The following is a 22,552-nucleotide window of genomic DNA, read 5'->3' on the forward strand; positions in this document are numbered from 1 at the left end:
TTACGGAGCCGTTAATTACAATGATACTGAACTATTATCGAGCAGATGGTCGTTCAACGTTATAATAAAAATTATGATTGTATTTATTAGTAATAAATTGGCAATTTATCGCTTTTATTTTATTTATAAAGTCAATATAGCGGATAGGTAAGGTGTCTACTTTAGAGCGAATACTGTCAGAACTCCCCCATCCCGAACCCTTAATCTCGCGTTATCTCGGCGGTCTCGTTACGCGTGATTTAACAATGTCGAAATCGTGAATAGAGATACGTACTCGTTGCTTGAAATCTTTATACACGAATTTCAACTTGCACGCAAACCTTAACCTGCATTGAATACCAAGCGAAGCATAATCATTTCAAATTATTGGTCAAAGTCATAGGTCTTGGTCAGTGACAGTTTATCAAGACCCTGAGTTCATATATACAATTTATTTCAATTACGTATTATACATACAGATATTGACTTAATGCACGCAAAAGTTAACCTGACTTTTCCAAATTCAAAATAAGCATAATTATGCTAAATAAGATGTGTGAGTTAAAAACCTTGGTGAGTGACCTGGCAAGATGATCACAAAGACACGTAAGACGTTTCGATTGAACAGCCGAAGTAGTTACAGATGCACGTGTTTCAGGCAAACTTCAACTTGCACGCTGTTGTTGTTGTTTTTCTTTTTTATCGAGTGCACCGGGATTGTCTCCCATAAGGCCATCGCCCCCAGAAAGACGTGTTAGTTGGTTACGGGGGATAGTGCAAGAGACTTTTATACGTACACAAGGGGAATAATCCTGCCAAAATGCTGGTCACTGCTATAGATATTCATAAAGCAGATGAACACATATTTACGTTTTATTTAAACCTCTGCAGTTAATAAAGAGCACACAAACGTTAACCAGCATTTGCTCAGTACAAAAAGTGACACAATTCTGCTAAATTGCATGTAAGCTTTATGGAACTTTTTGAGTGACCTACAGTAATACAATGACCCACATTGTGTGAAGTTTAACTTGAATATCTGAAGAAGACAAAGCGACATAGGGATATTGTCCGTTGACCATAATCAGAACATTACGCAGACGCTAATACTTGGTGAGTGCTATAGCTCGAACTATTCGGTGAATAATCGAGCGAAAATTCTACAAGACCAACCTCCACACAATATGTGTTAGGGCTTTGGAGTTAGTTAACTCGCGAACTCTGTAATGGCAGTTCTTATTTAGCCGAATCTGCGTTCATACACTACTAAGACTCCTTGACCATTGCAAAACCGTTACAGTTATTAAATGTATGTGTCTTTTCATGAATGCAATCTTGACATTTAATCCAATGACTGCATACAGTTGTATAGAAGTTGGAAAATATTATTATGCAATATACTCGATAGGGCCAGTCTTAATAGGGCCCTCGCAATTATTCCGTTGAAATTGTTGTCGATTTGTATTTTACGTAATGATTGCAAAGCACGATCCGTGACGATTAATACGGACTTGGAAGAGACCAGAAAACTTTTCGTACACAAACAGTTAAGAATTGGTTCTTTATCGCGATTCAGTTGTTGTTGCCTAGTTCGTGAAACAAACCTGACGAACGTTTTTTTGCGAATGGAGTTTTCGATTTGTGTGTGAATAATTTTGTAAAAAATGAGATTTCACTCATTTTGCAGAATTTTTGCCGTTACATCAAAGATCCTGCTTGCCAGCAAAAACGAATGATCAGGTTAAATCTATCGCAAGATAAAACCCCACGGATTTGTTGATCATACTTTGGGACTGTTCGGTGTTATTATCCTTCGTGTTACATAAACCGAGTGCATAATTTGGAATTTTGGGAACTACTTTATGCCTTAGAGATTCCACTTACAAAGATCTGCAACCACTTTCAAATTCTTATGCATGTTCAGCTACGTTGTTAAAAACGTTCACATGGCAATGTGTTCAAACATACGTATGTGTGCAGCCCAATGATAATTTATTGTTTTTAAATATAAATAATACAAAAATACTGTTTAGTATCGATGGAGGAATCCACAATTCTACGATTTGCAAGGCGGTGATCGCACTTTTTACACTTGTGATGGCGTTTGCCTAATGCTTTTGTCCCAATCTATACATTTTCATCAAGTTGTCACTAGCTAAAGTCGATGATAAATGAATCTCCTGTTGATGCAACGAATTTTGATTCTGTTTATGTTTGAAGAAAAGTCTATACATATGGCTCATTTGTATGTCTGAATGTTGCACGCACCTACTAGAGTATGCCTTGCTTTTAAAAGGAATAAACTGGCGTAGTGAGGCAATGCCTAGATGTTTGAAGATTTGACATATTTCATTGAAACGGTTCTTTTCAAGTCCTGGTAAATTGTAAAGTGGCAATATTTGCGGACGCAAACTTGACGATATAATCCCGAGAAAAATCAAGAATCTTTTACATTAAACGAAGTAGTCTGACAGACAGTAACATCAGTGCTTCTTACCAGATAATGATCCAGACAGTATTATATGTCCTATAATAGCATTCTCAAATGAGTACGACACGAGAAATATATACCCAGGCCAGACAACATATCAATCATTTTGAAATGTAAATCCATGTTTTTCTTGAACACGCAGTTGCGTTCATATAAGTAAAATAAATAGAGAGCACTGTTGAAGAAAGTTTATCCTCTACATAACTTGAAACACATAATAGACAAGAATAAATAAAGTTCAGAGTTTATTTACTTGAAAACATAATCACTTGGTACTTAATCACAAGCACGCCCATATCAGCGGGTCTTTGATTTGCTAAAAAATACACTATTCTGGAGCCTATCCTATATCAAAGACTGCAATTTTTTTTATTTAATATCACCATTTTTGAAGAAACATGATTGCTAAATAACAAACTCTTTGATGATTTGATTGAAGTTGATTTATCACATTTCTTTATAATCTTTCACAGGTCTAATATTTTAGCAGCATGTTGTCATAAATGTACACTTGATGTGTGTTTAACGCTCAAACATTTATTAAATTTGTAATAAGATCATTTATATCATTGATAAGACCTGAGTGAGAACAACCAGCAAGTATAGAACTAGAAAACTAATTAGAATGAACAGTATTTTGTTTGTCCCAAAAAGTAAATATTTCTCAGAATTTTAGTTGTCACAAAAAGTTATAATTCGAAATCTATCACGTTATAACAACCTGCCTAAAATACTAAAATCTTGAAACATATCAATTATATGTGGCAATGCAAAAGTCCATCGTATCCAATGTATATTGCAATGTATATTCCATCATTTCAAAAATATGTGGCAATTTGTTATTCCATCATATCTTATAGATGTGGAAACAAAGAATTATCATTGTGGAATATTTAAAGCATACCATATATTGTATTCAACAAATAAACTCGGTTGCTTGAATTTGCTATTGCCAATGTACAATTTTAAACTTTTCAAAAGCATATATTTCATATATATTAAAAGCTAACCAATAATTTTAGCGACTTTTTCTGACTAAATTGTGGGCTCGTACTGGGAGTCAGACCAACTGAATTAAAACATTTCAAACACAATATGTCGTCCTGCACTTGTGAAATGCAATAATACTTGACATAGGTAGCTAAAAATATCATTTTGTACTGCAATAATAAATAACGAGAGTTCTCTTTGTACATATCAATGAAATCACTTTCATTGGACCTTCTATAACATGACCACTAGCACCACACCTCAGTTACATCTGTATTAGTTTCACAGCAGCAATGCCATGATCTGACATTTGGTTGATGTTTCGCCATCAAATTGTTTTCTATTAACATCTGAAATTTCTTACCAAATTATTTTTTTAAGAAATTGAATGTGAGATTAAACAAAGTATATGTATTTCAATTGTGTGATTTTTGTGCAGTTAATTAAACAAAAATAGTATTTAATGAAATTGGGAAAAAAAAGAAGCTTATAAATAGAAAACAGTTGGAATCAAAGTGATAGCTAAAACTGTCCCGAGTGTATAAATATTAACTTGAATACAGATCTTGCATACTGTTAGAATTTATAGAATGAGATTCAAACACTTTTTTAAATATTTTGCGACAGTTAATACATCAACTATTTATTAATGCATTTAAAACAAAAGTTTTTCTGCACAGCCAAGGATTGTAGTAAGGAGAAAGGTTAGATGTAATAACTTCTTCTGCTGCCTATGTTCTGGATGCTATGGTCTAATGGACAAGTTCAAAATGATTATATTCACAAGTATTCAAAGAAATAAACTTTGAAAACAGAAAAACAGATATGAAGTTTAAATATCGTCAATCACTAAATTGAAAATTAATTGCTTGTTTTTAGCTGAGTTAATTATAAGACTTGGTAATTAAAAAAGCTTTTTTTGACTATTAACAAGAGCTGTCACCATAGGATGACAAATGCCCCCTATAAATGCTTTGATAGAAGTTATGAGCATTTTACCATGCTAAATCCTTGAAATGCACTAAGTGATCCCGTGTCCTAGTTTTTGACCCAGCATGACCCATATTCGAACTTGACCTAGATATTGTCTAGATACAACTTCTTACCAAGTTTGGTGAAGATGGGAAGAAAACTATTTGATTTAGAGAGCTGACACGAAAAGTGTGACAGACAGACTGACAGACAGACTTACAGACGGACAGTGTGAAAAGGGGGCATAAAAAACATTAATTTGTGAGATGAAAGTTCATTAAAACAAATAATATAAGAGAATTACACATTATGAAAAAAATGCTTTTAAAGAAATAAACCCTCATACCCAAAATTGAAAGAAAGAAAATGAAAGAAAATACATAGGCCTGTAAAGTTTTCATAGTACCAGAGACCATAGCAACTAGAACATGGACTGACACAGATAGATAGGTCACTGCCACTGTGAAACTAATCCAGATTAACCACTCGTTCAGCCTGCAATACATCAACAATTCCTTAGTTTGACCTTGACCTGTACAAGCAAGGGGCAAAGGTCGTATGCTGGAACAACAAGGACAAATCCATAACCAATATTTGTCATAGTCATCATTTTGCTCTAAGTTATTTTCATCAATAAACTGTCCAATATTCAATACATTCTGGAAGCAAATCTTCAAGAACAAAGCCGCGATGTATGTTTGTGTAATGACCTCTGTTGGTTTGTTTGAGTTATTCATGTAGTCATCCGTATATTGATGCATGTGATTCTTCTTGTATACCTTCATAACAATCTCCAAATAGTCTTCTCTATGTATAGTTTGGATTGTATTCAGTTTAGAAGTGTTAAAAACAACCAAGAATTTCTTTGCCCTGTTTGAGATTGTTAAAATGACCTTGACATAGCACTCTAACCCATACTGCAGGCTGGGCCCCAAAGCAAGTGGTTTTGATGGCACCCGTGGGGTGCCTTAGTCTTCGAGGAAGAAAAAGTTCCCACTTTTTTTCTGCTCAGTATCCTGAAAATACAAAAAATCTTAATTACTAATAAAATTGCAATATTAATTACCGGTATAAATATTTGTGTACACTAGTCATTAAGATTGTTTTAATGTGTGCACATAATACATTATTAAAAGCTTAAACATAAACACATGTGTTTACATGTTTATCTTGCAAATCAACTTTCTTAGAGAAAAGCAATAGTTTTCATTGTTTTTATTAGATAAATACATTTAAAGTCTTCACACAGCAAGTTTGACAATATACCTTATATAATGTCTGGAACACTCAAAATTCTTTTCATTATGGTAACAAAACAAGTTACCATATTATTTAAGATTATATAACTTAGCATTGCCAACAAACAAACACTTTCCAAGACGAATCTAGGAGAGACAAACCTTACACTCTGTGACAACTCACCTTGACAGAGTTGAGCTTGTTGATGCGTGGTCTGTAGTTATTAGGATCACGGCGGAATGTGATGTCCAAGGACTCCAAGAACATGTTCATGCCATGAAGCAGCGTCATGGGCCTAAAAGAACAAAGAAAACAATCAGCAATAGATAAAACAGGAAACATGTTAACAGATGTTTGTTATTACTAGACAGCCAAAATAAATTACATTAAACTAAACAGCTATACCAAAAAGAATTTCCAAACAGTTCAATTTACAGTCTTCAGCTAGAAACAGAAGGGTGTATCATCCTGCTGAACAAGTCCTATTCTTTTTATTGATCTGATCACATAATTATTTAAATCAATTAATTCTTAAACAAGTTTTGTTTTGTCAGTTATGTTTTAATTGAAAAAACATATAATATAAAATTTAAATAACATGCAATTCATCGAACAATTGATAAAGGATTATATGACCCTGCATGCTGAAGTGCCCCTTTTGAAAAAAGAGCACCTTACACTTTTCATACACTATCAAAAACTGCATTCTGTAAAATTATTAATAGCAGGTATATTAAAATAGAAATTCCACTGAAAGGAGGAATAAACATACTACAATGTGGGTTATTAGAGAATGCTTCTAAGTAAGAGTTTTAAATATAACACCAGCAGTTCTGGAACAAATGAAATTTACTTTTGCTTCAAAATCTACCAGTATAATGCAGCAACACACAGGTATGCAAATATAGCCATGTGGCGACTTACGAGTTGGCTGTAGAGTTGACACCAGGTGATCCTTCAAACACAACCACTCTGTCTGCCAGGTAGGTGGCCATGATGAAATCGTGCTCCACTACGAAGGCTGTCTTCTTGGCATGAAGAATGAACCTGAATAGGAAAATACACATCTTTGATGACCCTGAATACGGAATAGTAAATGATGACACACCTATGAAGACCCTGAATAGAGTAAAGAATACAGAAGAATACACAGTTTGGAAAAGAATATACATCAATGAGGAGACTGAATAAATTAAGAATAAACATAATGATATGATGACCCTGAAAGGAAAAGAACACGGAGCTTTGTGAACAGGAAAAGAACAGAGAGCGTTGGGAATAGGAAAAGAATACCAGTGTTTTTTTTTCATTCAAAATCGGGTCCAGTAATCGGCCGCCCATTCCCAATTGAAAAAAGTATATATTTTTCCCAAATGGTAGCTAAAAATTCCCAATGGAAGCTTTCCACCAAAAAGATTTTTTTTTTTTTAGATCTCAATATTGTGTTCAACTCCCATCCAAGTTCAACCTTTTAAAATTTAATACTGAAAACTCTTGTATTCTCAATTTTGAAGCATTTTTTAGCAAAACGAAACAAATTTCCAAATTGTAGTAAAAATGCTGCAAATTTTTTCTCAATCCAAAGGGAACTGGCTCCATTCCCAGAATAGTGAAAAAACACTGAATACACAGCATCATGCATGAGGACCTACTGACCATGCATAAGAAAATAATACAAAACAATGAGCATCATGAATAGAAATACTATACAGAATGAGGATCAAGAGTAGAAAAACATTACACTGTTCGAGGACCCTGAATAGCAAAATGTTATACAGCTATATGGAAACAACCTATCTATGAACAAAGTCTTCTATGGACAAAGTCTGTCTCAAAAGTGTGTGTAACAAAAAATTCTATTGTTACACTTGTTTATGTAGACTTACTTGTTCTTTTTCTTTCAAAAACTATATGCTTGCTTGCTGGAATTGCTTATTTCAATGCTTGATTATAATAGATAGAGAATCTAAATATTTGGCAAGTATTGGAAAGGGATTAAGTAAGCCGGTTTTTGCGTCAAGGGAGCAAAAATATTGATTTAATTTCCATCTCTTGGTTTATTTCAACATGTTTAAGTACCAAAGTAATTGTTACAATCCATCTGACCTCTTGATGACCTTTGCAGCATGGAGACGCTGTTCTGAGTCCAGATATGCGGAGGGTTCATCTATCAGGTACACGTCAGCAGGCTTGCCAAGGCACAGGGTCAGCGCCACACGCTGCAGCTCTCCTCCAGACAGGTTTTGTACCTGTATGCAGTATTATGTGTCAAAGCATTGGGAAAACAGGGCTTTATGCATGCGCCTAAAGTGCCTTCTCAGATTAGCCTGTGCAGTCCGAACAGCCTAATCAGGGAAGCCACTATCCATCTTGACTCATTTTTTTTTTAGAAGAGATTTTCTTTTAAACAAAAATTCCATAACAAGGGCTGTTTGTAAAACATGTATGCCCCCCATATCGGCTTGTCAGTTGTAGTGTCAGCCATTGTGTGAATATGTTTTTTGTCACTGTGGCCTTGACCTTTGACCTAGTGACCTGAAAATCAATAGGGGTCATCTGCCAGTCATGATCAATGTACCTTTGAAGTTTCATGATCCCTGGCCTAAGCATTCTTGAGTTATCATCCGAAAACCATTTTACTATTTCGATTCACTGTGACCTTGACCTTTGACCTAGTGACCTGAAAATCAATAGGGGTCATCTGACAGTCATGATCAATGTACCTATGAAGTTTCATGATCCTAGGCCTAAGCGTTCTTGAGTTATCATCCGGAAACCATCTGGTGGACCGAGCGACATGAGCAAAACAATATACCCCCCTCTTCTTCGAAGGGGGGCATAGCAAGAGCTGTCAGAGGACAGCGCGCTCGACTATTCGAGTGCTTGACAGTATAACGTAAGCCATCATGGAGAGGGAGGGGGGGTATAATGTGGGTGTGTGATCATTTAATAATGATATTTCAAAAATAAGAAAACAAAATTATTTTGGGGGGGGGGGTTGTTGGGTGGGGAGAGAGGAGGGTATAATGTGGGTGTGTGATCATTTAATAGATGATATTTCAAAAATAAGAAGAAAAAAAAATTGGGGGGGGGGGGGGGTTGGGGGGATGGTCTGGGTGGAGTGCATTGTGGTATGTAAGGTAAGTGTTGTTTTGTCAAACTTTAACATAGATTTATCAATAATATGCATATTCTAAGTATAAAAGGGGCCATAATATGTCAAAATGCTTGATACAGTTGTCTGCTCTTGTTTATAGGTTGGGGTCATGTTGGTAAACAAGTATGCAAAATATGAAAGCAATATGTCAAGGGACACAGGAAATATTTGGGGTAGTACGCAAACTTTAACATAGATTTATCAATAATATGCATATTCTAAGTATAAAAGGGGCAATAATTCTGTCAAAATGCTTGATACAGTTGTCTGCTCTTGTTTATAGGTTGGGGTCATGATGGTTAACAAGTATGCAAAATATGAAAGCAATATGTCAAGGGACACAGGAAATATTTGGGGTAGTACGCAAACTTTAACATAGATTTACCAATAATATGCATATTCTAAGTATAAAAGGGGCCATAATTCTGTCAAAATACTTGATACAGTTGTCTGCTCTTGTTTATAGGTTGGGGTCATGATGGTGAACAAGTATGCAAAATATGAAAGCAATATGTCAAAGGACATTGAAAATATTTGGGTTAGTACGCAAACTTTAACATTTGCATGCAAACGGACACGGGAACGGCAACGCAGACGCCGGGGCGAGTAGGATAGCTCCACTATATATATTTCTTATATAATAGTCGAGCTAAAATGAAAGGTGTCAACCATGTCCCCACATGCTTATGTGGGATAACACTTCACCCATGTGTAGTTAGCCCAGTTTTTCTGGAACACCCCTCATATTCATAAATGTAACTTTTAGTTTTTATTATTGTTATTTTGATGTTTTGCCATTGTCAACAGTGTTTCAGTCATATCTGGTCATCAGTTAACCTTCTCACACTTTTCTAAGCTAAGCTGGTTTACCAGAACTTAATGCAGATACGTATGCCAGTAAATAACACACACAGGTTTAAATAAGACATAGGGATAGAATGACTGTAGAATTTACTTTCATGACCTTTCACCACACAAGTTATATGGCTAGGCAGGGGTTTCAATCACTATTATCAGATAAATAATCGAGCACTGTAAGAGCAAGCCAGACTAGCAGCTGGGCAATGTAACAGCATAATATTATGCAGACTATAGGTGCAAATGATTCAGATAATTGAGTTTTGTATTTTTGATAGATATATTGTCATTTATATCCAGACTAATTGGCTCTGATAATCAAATAACTTATTATTATTATTATCGAAGACGGCAACTATTTTAAGTTTATAATTCCCAAGATGATGTGATAAAATGTTATTTATTCTAAAAGAAAGTTGGCACAAAACAGATAACCGAACTCTTTGTCAGTATATGAATAACGTATCTTAATCTTCAGAGCATAAACAACTGTAGGGTACTGACTGCAGAAAGTAGGTTATTTCCTTATTGGTTAAAGTTACAAAAGTAATTACCAGGCTTATCATTTTCACAAAAATTTCATACACATAAAACTGATTGTCTGCACAAACTTTAAGCTAAGCCCCAGATATAATGGCACCAAAAAATGTTATCAACATTTATTGCATTTATCAAGTGGTACAATTTTTTTTACCTAATTCAAAAACATTTTCATTAAACAACAGTGAAATTGAGCTTTGATGGATTTTTTTTTTCAAAAACACTAAAAATAATATGTTTAATCAGCTGAATCCGACATATTTGAAAAAAAACAAATACAATAATTATGATAAACAAGCAAATTCGTTGAATTGATATCCCCCGCCAATATGCTTCTAGACACAAAAGTGTTATATTTTACACTCAAAAAAGCATTTTTCAAGATACACGTGGCCATAACTCCGTTATTAACAGATGGTGTACAATGCCATTTGGCTTGCATCATCCTCTTATCCATATATATTTACTCATACCAGGTTTCAATGAAATCCGCCAAAGCACTTCCAAGATATGGCTCCAGACACAAAAGTGCCGGCTGGCCGGAAAGACGGACGGACCAATAACGCCAAAACAATATCCCTCCACCTATGGCGGGGGATGATAAACGGAATCAAATAACAATAAAACATCTGGAGAATTATCACCTCCTGGTCGATGATGTTGTCGATCAACATGGGCCTCATCACGTCAGCCACGAACTGTGGGTGGACATAGGCGTCTCTGATCCTGTCATGTAGCAGCTGTCGCACAGTGCCCTCAGACTTGGGGCTGATCTTCTGAGGCTTGTAGCTCACGTTAAGGATAGGGCATTGACCTGGGGGCATGCCAGAAGTATGTAGGGTGCGTTCAGGTAAACTGGGCCGGGTTGCTCATTATTTTCACAGCCAGTTAATTTAAGACCCAAAGAAAATTAACAAAGCCAATGTAATTATCAAACATTTTCAAGTTATTAGAACGAACAAATTTGTATACACTGAACACATATCTTAAAGGAAAAACAACTATGTCACATAAAGACCTTTCACCATTCAAAATGTGCATATCCATAAGATACACACTCATGCCAAATATCAAGTTGCTATATTCAATATTGCAAAAGTTATGGCCAAGAGACAGACACACACATACAATGACAGACAGACACACACATACAATGATAGACAGACACACACATACAATGACAGACAGACACACACATACAATGACAGACAGACACACACATACAATGACAGACAGACACACACATACAATGACAGACAGACAATACACCCCCAATCATTCGATCTGGGGCCATAATAATTAATAGCTGTTAGCATAACTGGATGTTAGAGTTTGAACAACCGGGCCCATGACTTACACTAATCAAACATTCCAATGATTCTTTGTGATACTAACCTGCCGGCCCAAGTGTGAGCATTTACGTACTCTAATGTGGTAATGTTAAACAGAATTAATCTACTATAGAATGTCTACCACCTAGGAGTTTCTAGGGCTCATTATGCACAAGTAAATCACTAGGAGTTTACAAGTAGAATAAAACAAGTGTATATATTAAGTACAGCGAGTTATTTTACATTGAACAAGTACTCTTTCCATCGCTGTTTCCTACCAAGATGTGAACGACACATGTTCACGATCATTAGTTCTGCTGGTAGTGTGAATAATTCAAATGTGAATAATTTAAGAGCAGTTTAAACAAGAGCACCAAACGGATGCCAACGCTCGGCTGCAGGTGCAGTTTTGAAAAAAGAAGCTCGTCAGGTTTTTTTAAGAGGTCACAGTGACCTTGACCTTTGATGTAGTGACCCCAAAATGGGTGTGACATGTAGAACTCATCAAGGTGCATCTACATATGAAGTTTCAAAGTTGTAGTTGGAAGTACTTTGATTTTAGAGCAACTGTAAAGGTTTTAGCACGACACGGACATCGGACAACAAGCTGGCTATTAAAAAATACCTCGGGGTTTTCTCCAAAAACAGCCCAGCTAAAAAACTATAATACCTAAAAGCCTGATAATTTTAACTTAAACAGAATATAAAGGTTTTATACATTTTTATACATTTTGATTTGTACAAAAAAAGCATGCACATGCCTGTACACATTGGAGAATTAAATTTGAGATATCTATGTTGCATTATTTCTTCTGGGAATGACGACTAGAAAAAGACAATCAAATGCCAAAAAAAGCATGAATTAACAACCTTTGTTCTTTTTGGCACTTTATTTGCGTAATCAGGCCATTCCTGGATCAACATGTTAATTATATCTTAATACATGTAACTAGTTATAACATCAGTGTTTATTAACTCCCACATACCTCCCGAGTCAGGGGCCAGTTTTCCAGCCAACATACGAATGAAGGTCGTCTTTCCAGTGCCGTTCTCTCCCAGCATGACAATAATCTCAGAGTCTGTGAACTGGCCTGGCTTCACTGTCAAACTGAATGAACCTGTAACCATGTACCAGAGTTACACAGTGTAACAGAAAGAGGGGGTATAAAAGAGCTTGCCTGACTGACCAGGTCTGTAAACAAGTAAATACAGACCAACCAGTGTACAGCAGCCAGCTAAGTGGCTGCTGTAGACAGGTGGCTGCTACAGTAAGGTGACTACTTTCCAGACTGACTGGTTATGTCATCTGTGGGTATCATGTTCATTCAAGATACACACACCAAAAGCTTTGCAAACTTTTTTGTAAACTGACATAATTTGCATTCATACAACCCTAAGCGTATAACAAGTTGTCATAAACAAGTAAAATGTTTCATAACATAGATAGGTAAACCCTCATGCAATCATTCTCAAGAAAATCATTTATCTCTGGTATGTGAAAACATGATTGGAAATTTCAATTGGAAGTCAGAACAGGTGCAGGATGACTTAATCCAATCCAAGTAGTTGACGTTTTCTAAGTAGCTTATTTATTAATAAATGAATGTTATCTTTCACTTGCCAAATTTAAATTAACTGGAATCAGTAAAGGGGCAAGTGCAAAAAAATTTCGAATGCTGCCAGTTATTTCCAGTTTAGCGAGTTTTGACTGTATTTAAGTGCTATCCTGTGGCACATCAAATACATCACAAGAGTTGAAGGGGCCAGTGTCCACCAAGCAATCCTTCTAAATTCAATCCCCATTCTGGAAGCTGTTTCAAGATCTTCTCCATAGACAAGTACTGCTTGAAGCAGGAAAACATACATTAAAGTGCATCAATAAGATGCAGATGGTGATATTAAGCTTAAACTAAAAAAATTCAAAGCAAAATCTACTCGTACAAAACAATTCAACTGAAAAAAGAAACTGTACATTATACTCTCACAAACAATTCCAATGTTACAAATCTAAGAAAGTTACTTGGTTTTTGGTGATCAGAACGTTTGACCTCAACTGTAACATAAAAATTATGATGGCATTACATTAAATTCTAAGAATAAGAAACATTTCACAGACGAAAGCAAAGATTACTTACGGATAACACAAATGCTATACTTTTCATTCACTTGATTACTCCCTGCCAATCTGATCAACCTCGGACACAGCAAATAAAACTGTCCAAAGGACCATGAAAAAATACCCAGATCACTAGTTCCAATGGCTGTTACAAAGGAGGCTTGCAATCTAAGTGTCTTTGAGAGACCAATATAATGGACATCAGGTCAGAAGATTTTATTCTTTCTGCAATATGTAGAGTCCATATTGAAGAATAATTATTTAACAAACAGCCCCATTTCGTAGTTTTACCGTTCACCTCAAAGTGCGACCATGATCAAGGCTTATAGTGAACCTTTGTGGCCTACACTTAACAAAAGCCCATGCGCTTGACCATTGTGAAAGCTATATCAAGCTTTCCTCAAGTGAGCTCATCAACAATATAAGGACATAACTTAAATGATAGGACAGTTCAGGAAAATAACGTCACATTACCTAGGTTTTTGGTCATGAGGGGGTACTCATATCTACACATCCTCTCTATCTCTTCCTCCAATGCCGTCTCAGATACTTTGAAGGTGAGAGAAACTTCGCGGAAACGCAGGTTCTCTGTTGGCACAAACCCATCCAAAAAAATGTTGATGCCTGAAATTCAAAATATGATTTTTTGCATATTAAAAGTTAAATTGCCAAATTCAAAACTGTTCAAAACCTATAGAAATGTAATATCTTTTTAGACAAACTTGTTTGTCTGATTCATGCAATCATAAATGACCCGCATCATACAAAAATGGGTCTTATGGTAAATAGGGCCTGCATAGCTCCAGACCAGCCTGCCCACATGTATGCACAGTCTGGTCAGACTGCTGTGCTGTGCTCAAAAATCATGCAAGGTTTTGCAGTCTCATAAAAAAATTAGGTTCCTCACCACTGTTCACATGGGAACGCTGGTCTTGTGCTAAGCTGGCCTCATACGGATATAAAACCCATGTTTAAATTATGTTGCTCATATAATGTCAGAATTTTCAATGCTACAGCTAAATTGGGTCTTGGGGGTTTGGAAACCTGAAACTACCAAAACTAGAAGATGCTTTGTATAAGCAAAGCTTTATACCTTCCCTGACTCCAAAGGGCATAGTGACAACTCCATAGGCTCCCGGCACCCCATACAGACAGCAGATGAAGTCTGAGAGGTAGTCCAGCACAGAGAGATCGTGCTCAACTACAATGATGTACTTATCCGCCGCAATCAGGTTGCGTATAGCAATGGCAGCATTCAGACGCTGTTTCACATCGAGGTAGCTTGAAGGCTCGTCAAACATGAAGCTGGAGAAATGAACAACATACATGTAGCTAAATCAAGCAATTACCAAATACCTTAATATTGATGCTCACAGTTTTACTCGACCTGCAAATTTCATAACTAATGTGTAATATATGCACTAAGGAACAAAGGAACTAGACATTTTAAATGTACTGTAATAACAAGATAGAACATATTGAAACCTGACAAAGACTATACATTTCGCACTGTTAAACTTTAAACTAGTATCTTTATGATATAAAACGAATATAAATGATAGTTTTAAATGTTAAATAATGGCATACATTTTTTTTTAATTTTTAAACATGGTTATAATAGGAGATAACTTGCACTGACAATAAGTTTCCCAGAACCATTACTTACATATCCGCCTTCTGTATGCATACCATGGCGCAGGCAAACCTCTGCAGCTCTCCACCAGATAATTCCTCCACATCACGACCTTTCACATGCATCAAGTCTGAAATTGTTCTTGTTAATCTTAATTTTTGAAATGAATAGCATGCTATCCTTATGTCGCCATGTTTTACTTAAAATATAATTTCATGCAATACCAATTATAGCATTATTAAAAGAAAGGCGATTTTTCAGCATTGAGAAGTAAAATTGGGGAAAGTAATTTTGTTTCCATATATAAATGTGTTTTTATCTTCAATCAAACATAACACAAAGGAGCCACACTCTTGGAAAAAGGGGTTTAATGCATGTTCATGCAATTTTGTCCAAGTTTATAGACTGTGAAGTCGGTTAAGCTTAACCTAGGACCAAACTGTTCACCTACACTTGCATGGTCTTTTGGAAGAAACTGCATTAAAACCAAAAATTATGTATAAGTGGACTGCACGCGCTAATTGGATAACACTTCACAAAATGGGATAACACTTAACAAATAAAAACACTAGGCCCGAATTCCCAGCAGAGAGATAAATAACGTGGGGTCCATTTGCTTCTAATTTACGACGTAGGGTCCAGATATTTACCGAGCTGTGTGCAGACATCATCCTGGTTCTTGAGCTCATCCTTCTTGTCAAGCAGCTGCTGTACTGAGCCCTTGAAATGGAAGAGTATGCAGGGGTGTGATTGAGGTGAAGTCTGAGGGGAGGAATATTCTGAAGACTGATTTTGACTACCCTAATTGCGTGCATTACGCAATGACAAACCTTAAAACAGATTTTTAAACAAGAGCACCGCCTTGCGGGTGCAGACCGCTCATCTATTTTCTTTTTAAAGGTGAAGGGACTCTCATTTTCAATCACAAAGGAGGGAGGGGTGGAGTGAAGAGGGGTGTATAGTGTGGAGTTGTGGACATTTATTACATAATCTTCCAAAAAAGCGAAAAAAAAAAAAAAAAAAAAAAAAAAAAAAAAATCGGGGGGCGGGGGGGGGGGGGGGGGGGGGGGGGGGGGGGGGAAGGGCGATGGGGGGGGGGGGGGGGGGATTTTTTGGGTGCGATGGTTGGACGGTATTTCAAACATAACCGTTTAAAAAAAAAAATTGGGGGGGGGGGAGGGTGTGGTGGTAATTTGTGAGATGATCTTAAAAAAAAAAAAAAAAAAAAATAGGGGGGGGCAGGGGGGCAGGGGGGAGGTGGGGGGGGAGGGGGGGAGGGGGGGAAGGGCACGGGGGACGGTTTGGGTGGAGTCTATTGTGGTATGTCAGGCAAGAGTAGTTTCGTCAAAGTATCAATCAAATCTAATCATAAATAAAGAAGTTATGGCAATTTTAGCAAAATTTAATAATTTGACCTTGAGAGTCAAGGTCATTCAAAGGTCAAGGTAAAATTCAACTTGCCAGGTACAGTAACCTCATGATAGCATGAAAGTATTTGAAGTTTGAAAGCAATAGCCTTGATACTTAAGAAGTAAAGTGGATCGAAACACAAAATTTAACCATATATTAAAAGTTACTAAGTCAAAAAAGGGCCATAATTCCGTAACAATGACAACCAGAGTTATGCAACTTGTCCTTTTACTGTACCCTTATGATAGTTTTTGAGTGTTCCAAGTATGAAAGCAATATCTATGATACTTTAGGGGTAAAGTGGACCAAAACATAAATCTTAACCAAATTTTCAATTTTCTAAGTATAAAGGGCCCATAATTCCGTCCAAATGCCAGTCAGAGTTACATAACTTTGCCTGCACGGTCCCCTTATGATAGTAAATAAGTGTTGCAAGTATGAAAGCAATAGCTTTGATACTGTAGGAATTAAGTGGACCTAAACACAAAACTTTATCAAATTTTCAATTTTCTAAGTATAAAAAGGGCACATAATTCTGTCAAAATGCCAGTCAGAGTTACATTACTTTGCCTGCACAGTCCCCTTATGAAAGTTAGTAAGTGTTGCAAGTATGAAAGCAATAGCTTTGATGCTTAAGGAATAAAATGGACCTAAACACAAAACTTAACCAAAATTGTCAATTTTCCAAGTATAAAAAGGGCACATAATTCTGTCAAAATGCATGCCAGAGTTATCTAACTTTGCCTGCCCAGTCCCCTCATGATAGTAAGTAAGTGTACCAAGTTTGAATGCAATAGCATTGATACTTACTGAGAAAAGTGGAACTAAACGCAAAACTTAACCAAAATTTTCAATTTTTTAAGTATAAAAAGGGCACATAATTCTGTCAAAATGCACGCCAGAGTTATCTAACTTTGCCTGTCCAGTCCCCTCATGATAGTAAGTAAGTGTACCAAGTTTGAATGCAATAGCATTGATACTTTCTGAGAAAAGTGGACCTAAACGCAAAACTTAACCGGACGCCGACGCCAACGCCAACGCCAACGCCAACGCCGACGCCAAGGTGGTGACAATAGCTCATAATTTTTTTTCAAAAAATAGATGAGCTAATAAACACCATCTTAAACTTATCAGCAATATTTTTTATGAAAATCTTTTTAAAATCACTAAACATGTTTTGCAAAGTCACCAGTATTAATTGTGATCAAAATCAACGAGTGTTCTGATACCTGTGAACGATGACGGCAATCTTTTAACATTTGAGCTCAATGCCTTTAAATTCTACATAAGGTCAACAATGTCACAGGGTTCAACTAACTACAATTTACCACAGTTTATGCAGTTCAATATTTTTTCAATATGACTTCAGCCTTACCAAGACAGTAGATCTTCCGTACCCATTCAGAAAGTGGTATCACTTTCTGATTTATATCCACTGTTGTTTCTTCCCTTTCCCATTTAAATTTGTTTTTCAATAATTGCTAAATCTCCGAGATTTTGTGAGATTCGTTCGTTCGTCTTCATTAACGCTTCACAAAGTTGCCATTTGCAATCGAATCAGAAAAGAAATATGAAACACATTTTAAAAGACCTGTTTTAATTGGAAGATTGGGAAACGACAGCCAATGACATCGCTCGTTTCAAAAAATGCTAAGACAGAATTACAGTGGAATATGCGGAGAGGTTTTGCAGGCCGCAGATTTTAGAACCACTTATGAAATATAACTGCGGATTCGGTCGTACTTTGAACCATTTTTTTTCGAATTTACGGGAATTGCGGAAATGACCCTGGACAAGCCGATCCGCGGAAATCCGTAAAAATCACACCCCTGGACTATGAGCACCTGAGATGTAATCAGCATTAAAATCCGTCAATGACCAAATATGACAAACATTCAGTTTTCTTGCATTTAATCCCGCCTCTTTTGAACAAATGCCATAAAAGCACAAAGGTTTATCCCTTATTAGACTGTGTGAACAGAACAGGCATATCTGGGGGGACCTTAATCACACATGAACTGAACCCAGTTTTCTAAGAACAAGGCCTTTATGTATTGTCTATGGAAGACAAAGTTGCAATTAATGGGTTAGGGTTTGTACACCATTTAAACTGGGTTGTTCAATATTGACAATAAATAATACTCAAAAATGTGATGTTCTTAAACAGTGTGAACAATTTTTCATAGCTAGATATTTTTGTTGTCAAACATTTAGCTTCATATGTGCCATCTCATTGTGCTGAGTATTCTTACAACAAGAGCTGTCACCATAGGATGACATATGCCCCCAATAAACGCTTTGATAGAAGTTATGAGCATTTTTCGAAACCTAAATACTAAATCCTTGAAATGCACTAAGTGACCCAATAACCTAGTTTTTGACCTGGCATGACCCATATTTGAACTTGACCTAGATATTGTCTGGATACAACTTCTGACCAAATTTGGTAAAGATCAGATGAAAACTATTTGAATTAGAGAGCGGACACAAAAGTGTGACAGACTGACAGACAGACAGACGGACAGTGCAAAAACTATATATAAAAAGACTACTACTTTGAAGAGTGTTTAATGCTGAAAGTACATTTGAATCTGTTTGAGATTTAATACTGTACGACAAGAATCAGGTTAAAAAATGTTATAGTATAGTTACAACAGAATATTTGAATTTCAATATATTTGATGTGGGAAGCTATGAACAGTTAAGTCACTTTTTAACAGTGCTCCAGCCAGGATTTGATAAGGCAGAATGATCTTTTGTAATAAAGGGCACATACAAAATTTAATGTAAGTGCTTACAATTAAATGATCCTTTAAACAGATTTTAAATATAATATATAAACATATTTTAAATATAATATATATATATACCATGTGATATAAAAATTTTTTATTTATTTTAACAAGGGCTGTTTGTAAAACATGCATGCCCCCCATATGGGCTGTCCGTTGTAGTGGCAGCCATTGTGTGAATACGATTTTTGTCACTGTGACCTTGACCTTTGACCTAGTGACCTGAAAATCAATAGGGGTCATCTGCGGGTCACGATCAATGTACCTATGAAGTGTCATGATCCTAGGCAAAAGCGTTCTTTTGAGTTATCATCCGAAAATCGTTTTACTATTTCGGGTCACCGTGACCTTGACCTTTGACCTTGTGACCTCAAAATCAATAGGGGTAATCTGCAAGTCATGATAAATCTACCTATGAAGTTTCATGATCCTAGGCGTATGCGTTCTTGAGTTATCATCCGAAAACCATTTTACTATTTCGGGTCACCGTGACCTTGACCTTTGACCTAGTGACCTCAAAATCAATAGGGGTCATCTACGAGTCATGATCAATCTACCCATGAAGTTTCATGAATCTAGGCGTATGCGTTCTTGAGTTATCATCCGGAAACCATTTTACTATTTCGGGTCACTGTGACCTTGACCTTTGACCTAGTGACCTCAAAATCATTAGGGGTCATCTGCAAGTCATGATCAATCTACCCATGAAGTTTCATGATCCTAGGCGTATGCGTTCTTGAATTATCATTCAAAAACCATTTTACTATTTCTGGTCACCGTGACCTTGACCTTTGACCTAGTGACCTCAAAATCAATAGGGGTCATCTGCGAGTCATGATCAATGTACCTATGAAGTTTCATGATCCTAGGCCCAAGCGTTCTTGAGTTATCGTCTGACAACCACCTGGTGGACGGACCGACCGACAGACCGACATGAGCAAAGCAATATACCCCCTCTTCTTCAAAGGGGGGCATAATTATATTTATTTTCATTTAAAACATGTTTTCTAAAATAAACAAAATTATTTTCACAGTGAAAAACTTATTACAGTGCAACAGATATGGATCATTTGATCATTTTAACTATTTGTATTTCAGAGGAAACAAATTGAAATAAATAATGAATCATACAGAAAATTATTATGCAAATGAAAAAACAATTTATCTTCGATTCTTGGTCAAAGAAGTGCAATGATAGTCCAGCTTATAAAAGGAACATTTGAGATCATATCAATAGGTTAGGTAACTTTTGATCAATGAAAAAATAATTTACAAACAGTTTTGACAGAGAAAACTACTTCTTACAAAAAGCTTGCAGTGCAAAACAAATTGCCATGAAATCTGATCAGTTTCCTTGTTACTAAACCTTTAAATATAACATGCCAAACAAAAATGTCATTAAACAAGCAAATTCGTTGAATTGATATCCCCCCCCCCCAATATGCTTCTGGACACACAAGTGTTATATTTGACACTCAAAAAGCAATTTTCAAGATACAAAGGGCCATAACTCTGTTGTTAACAGATGGTGTATAATGCCATTTGGTGTGCATCATCCTCTTATATATATATATATATACTCATACCAAGTTTCAATGAAATCCGCTAAAGCACTTCCAAGATATGGCTCCGGACACACAAAAAAAGCATTTTTTCAAGATAAAACAGGCCATAACTCCGTTATTAACAGATGATGTACAATGCCATTTGGCGTGCATCATCCCCTTATCCATATATATACTCATACCAAGTTTATATGAAATCCGCCAAAGCACTTTCAAGATATGGCTCCGGACGGACGGAAAGACGGAGAGAAGGAAGGACGGACAGACAACGCCAAAACAATATCCCTCTGCCAATGGCGGGGGATAATAAAAAGTACACATGGAAGAGGCTGAAGAGGGTAGGATGGAACCTTGAGTCGTTAGGGTGATATGCACATCCATTAAAGCCCGGCTGGAGCGCTATATACAATACATACCTTGACAGCACGTGGTATTTGGTCGACATACTGAGGTTTGATGATTGCCTTCAAGTCATCCTCTAGAATCTTTGTGAAGAAGTTCTGTAGCTCAGAGCCTCGGAAATACGTCAAAATCTCAGTCCAGTCTGGAGGGTCCTGCACAATGAACAGGAAGCATTCAGATAACAGAGCCATGATTAAATTTGTCTCAGGTAAGAGTATAATGATTCTGGCCAGTAAAATCAACTGCAGATAGCAATGATTTAAGGTCATAGCAAAATCTGTCAACACATGTGAACAATGATCAGGGATCAAGCAACTGGGCGATTTGGGCGATTATATCGCTGTGGCTTCCCTTTAATCGCCCGGATCAAAAGCACCGACGATACCACTTCGCCAAAAAATCTGGCAATTATCACATCTGCAGCGCTTTCTAAGTGGCTTCTGTTTATTACCAAATACACGCCAAAGTCAATCAACTGACCGATTCGACGAAACTCCGCCCCCTGGCGTAGTAAATAACCTATTGAAAATTGATAAGCAACCATTCACAGCGCTCGTCATTCGGGTATTTGGCAGGAATCTCTTGACCAAGCAGAGTGAAATCACTGAAGCGTGTAAGTGTTACAAACGGTGTTTTAACTGCTATTGTCAAGTTTTATGGGGGTTATTATCGGATGAATGGCGCCTTTATGATAGTGAGCAATAAATAAAGTAAAACTGTGACAAACTCTCACCACGATAAAAAATTATAACGATTATTAGGGCCCCTATTTCTTTACCATTTAATCAATAGTGACTGTCAATACCACACGGGCCTGGCAAAAGCATTTAACAAAAAAAATTCTCCACAAAAACATATGAAATCTTGTTTCAACAGGAATTTGTGAGCATTTCTGTTTAATAGTTTCATTATTAAAATATTTTGGGAAAGATAAAGTTTGATTTATAAGAAACCAACAATTTCGGAACTAAAAAGTGTACCATTCACTCGTTATACTATATTTCGGATATGTTAAAAATTCGGACATTGCAAGATAGGGGCATTTATGTGTTGGTTTGTTGTTGATAGTTTGTAGAA

At 36.4% G+C, this 22,552-nt stretch overlaps 1 protein-coding gene across 2 annotated transcripts in view; it reads right to left on the reverse strand.

Moving 5' to 3' along the window:
• Window positions 1-5,160: 5,160 nt before the first annotated feature.
• The window catches only part of LOC127877335 (ATP-binding cassette sub-family E member 1-like), a 47,957-nt gene continuing 30,565 nt past the window's right edge, over window positions 5,161-22,552 (reverse strand). The window contains exons 6-17 of one of the 2 annotated variants that reach the window (XM_052423072.1): window positions 21,490-21,627; window positions 15,957-16,026; window positions 15,340-15,436; window positions 14,767-14,978; window positions 14,148-14,297; window positions 13,578-13,610; window positions 12,544-12,675; window positions 10,871-11,040; window positions 7,778-7,920; window positions 6,596-6,718; window positions 5,855-5,966; window positions 5,161-5,448 (exon numbers count right to left, since the gene is read on the reverse strand). In XM_052423072.1, coding sequence (XP_052279032.1) covers window positions 5,401-5,448; window positions 5,855-5,966; window positions 6,596-6,718; window positions 7,778-7,920; window positions 10,871-11,040; window positions 12,544-12,675; window positions 13,578-13,610; window positions 14,148-14,297; window positions 14,767-14,978; window positions 15,340-15,436; window positions 15,957-16,026; window positions 21,490-21,627 — 1,428 coding nt within the window. In that variant the 3' untranslated portion in view covers window positions 5,161-5,400. The remainder of the gene's footprint in view (window positions 5,449-5,854; window positions 5,967-6,595; window positions 6,719-7,777; window positions 7,921-10,870; window positions 11,041-12,543; window positions 12,676-13,577; window positions 13,611-14,147; window positions 14,298-14,766; window positions 14,979-15,339; window positions 15,437-15,956; window positions 16,027-21,489; window positions 21,628-22,552) is intronic. The other variant, XM_052423073.1, reaches the window with a different exon arrangement.

The sequence above is a fragment of the Dreissena polymorpha genome, chromosome 4 (genome assembly GCF_020536995.1).
Source record: "Dreissena polymorpha isolate Duluth1 chromosome 4, UMN_Dpol_1.0, whole genome shotgun sequence".
NCBI lineage: Eukaryota > Metazoa > Mollusca > Bivalvia > Myida > Dreissenidae > Dreissena > Dreissena polymorpha.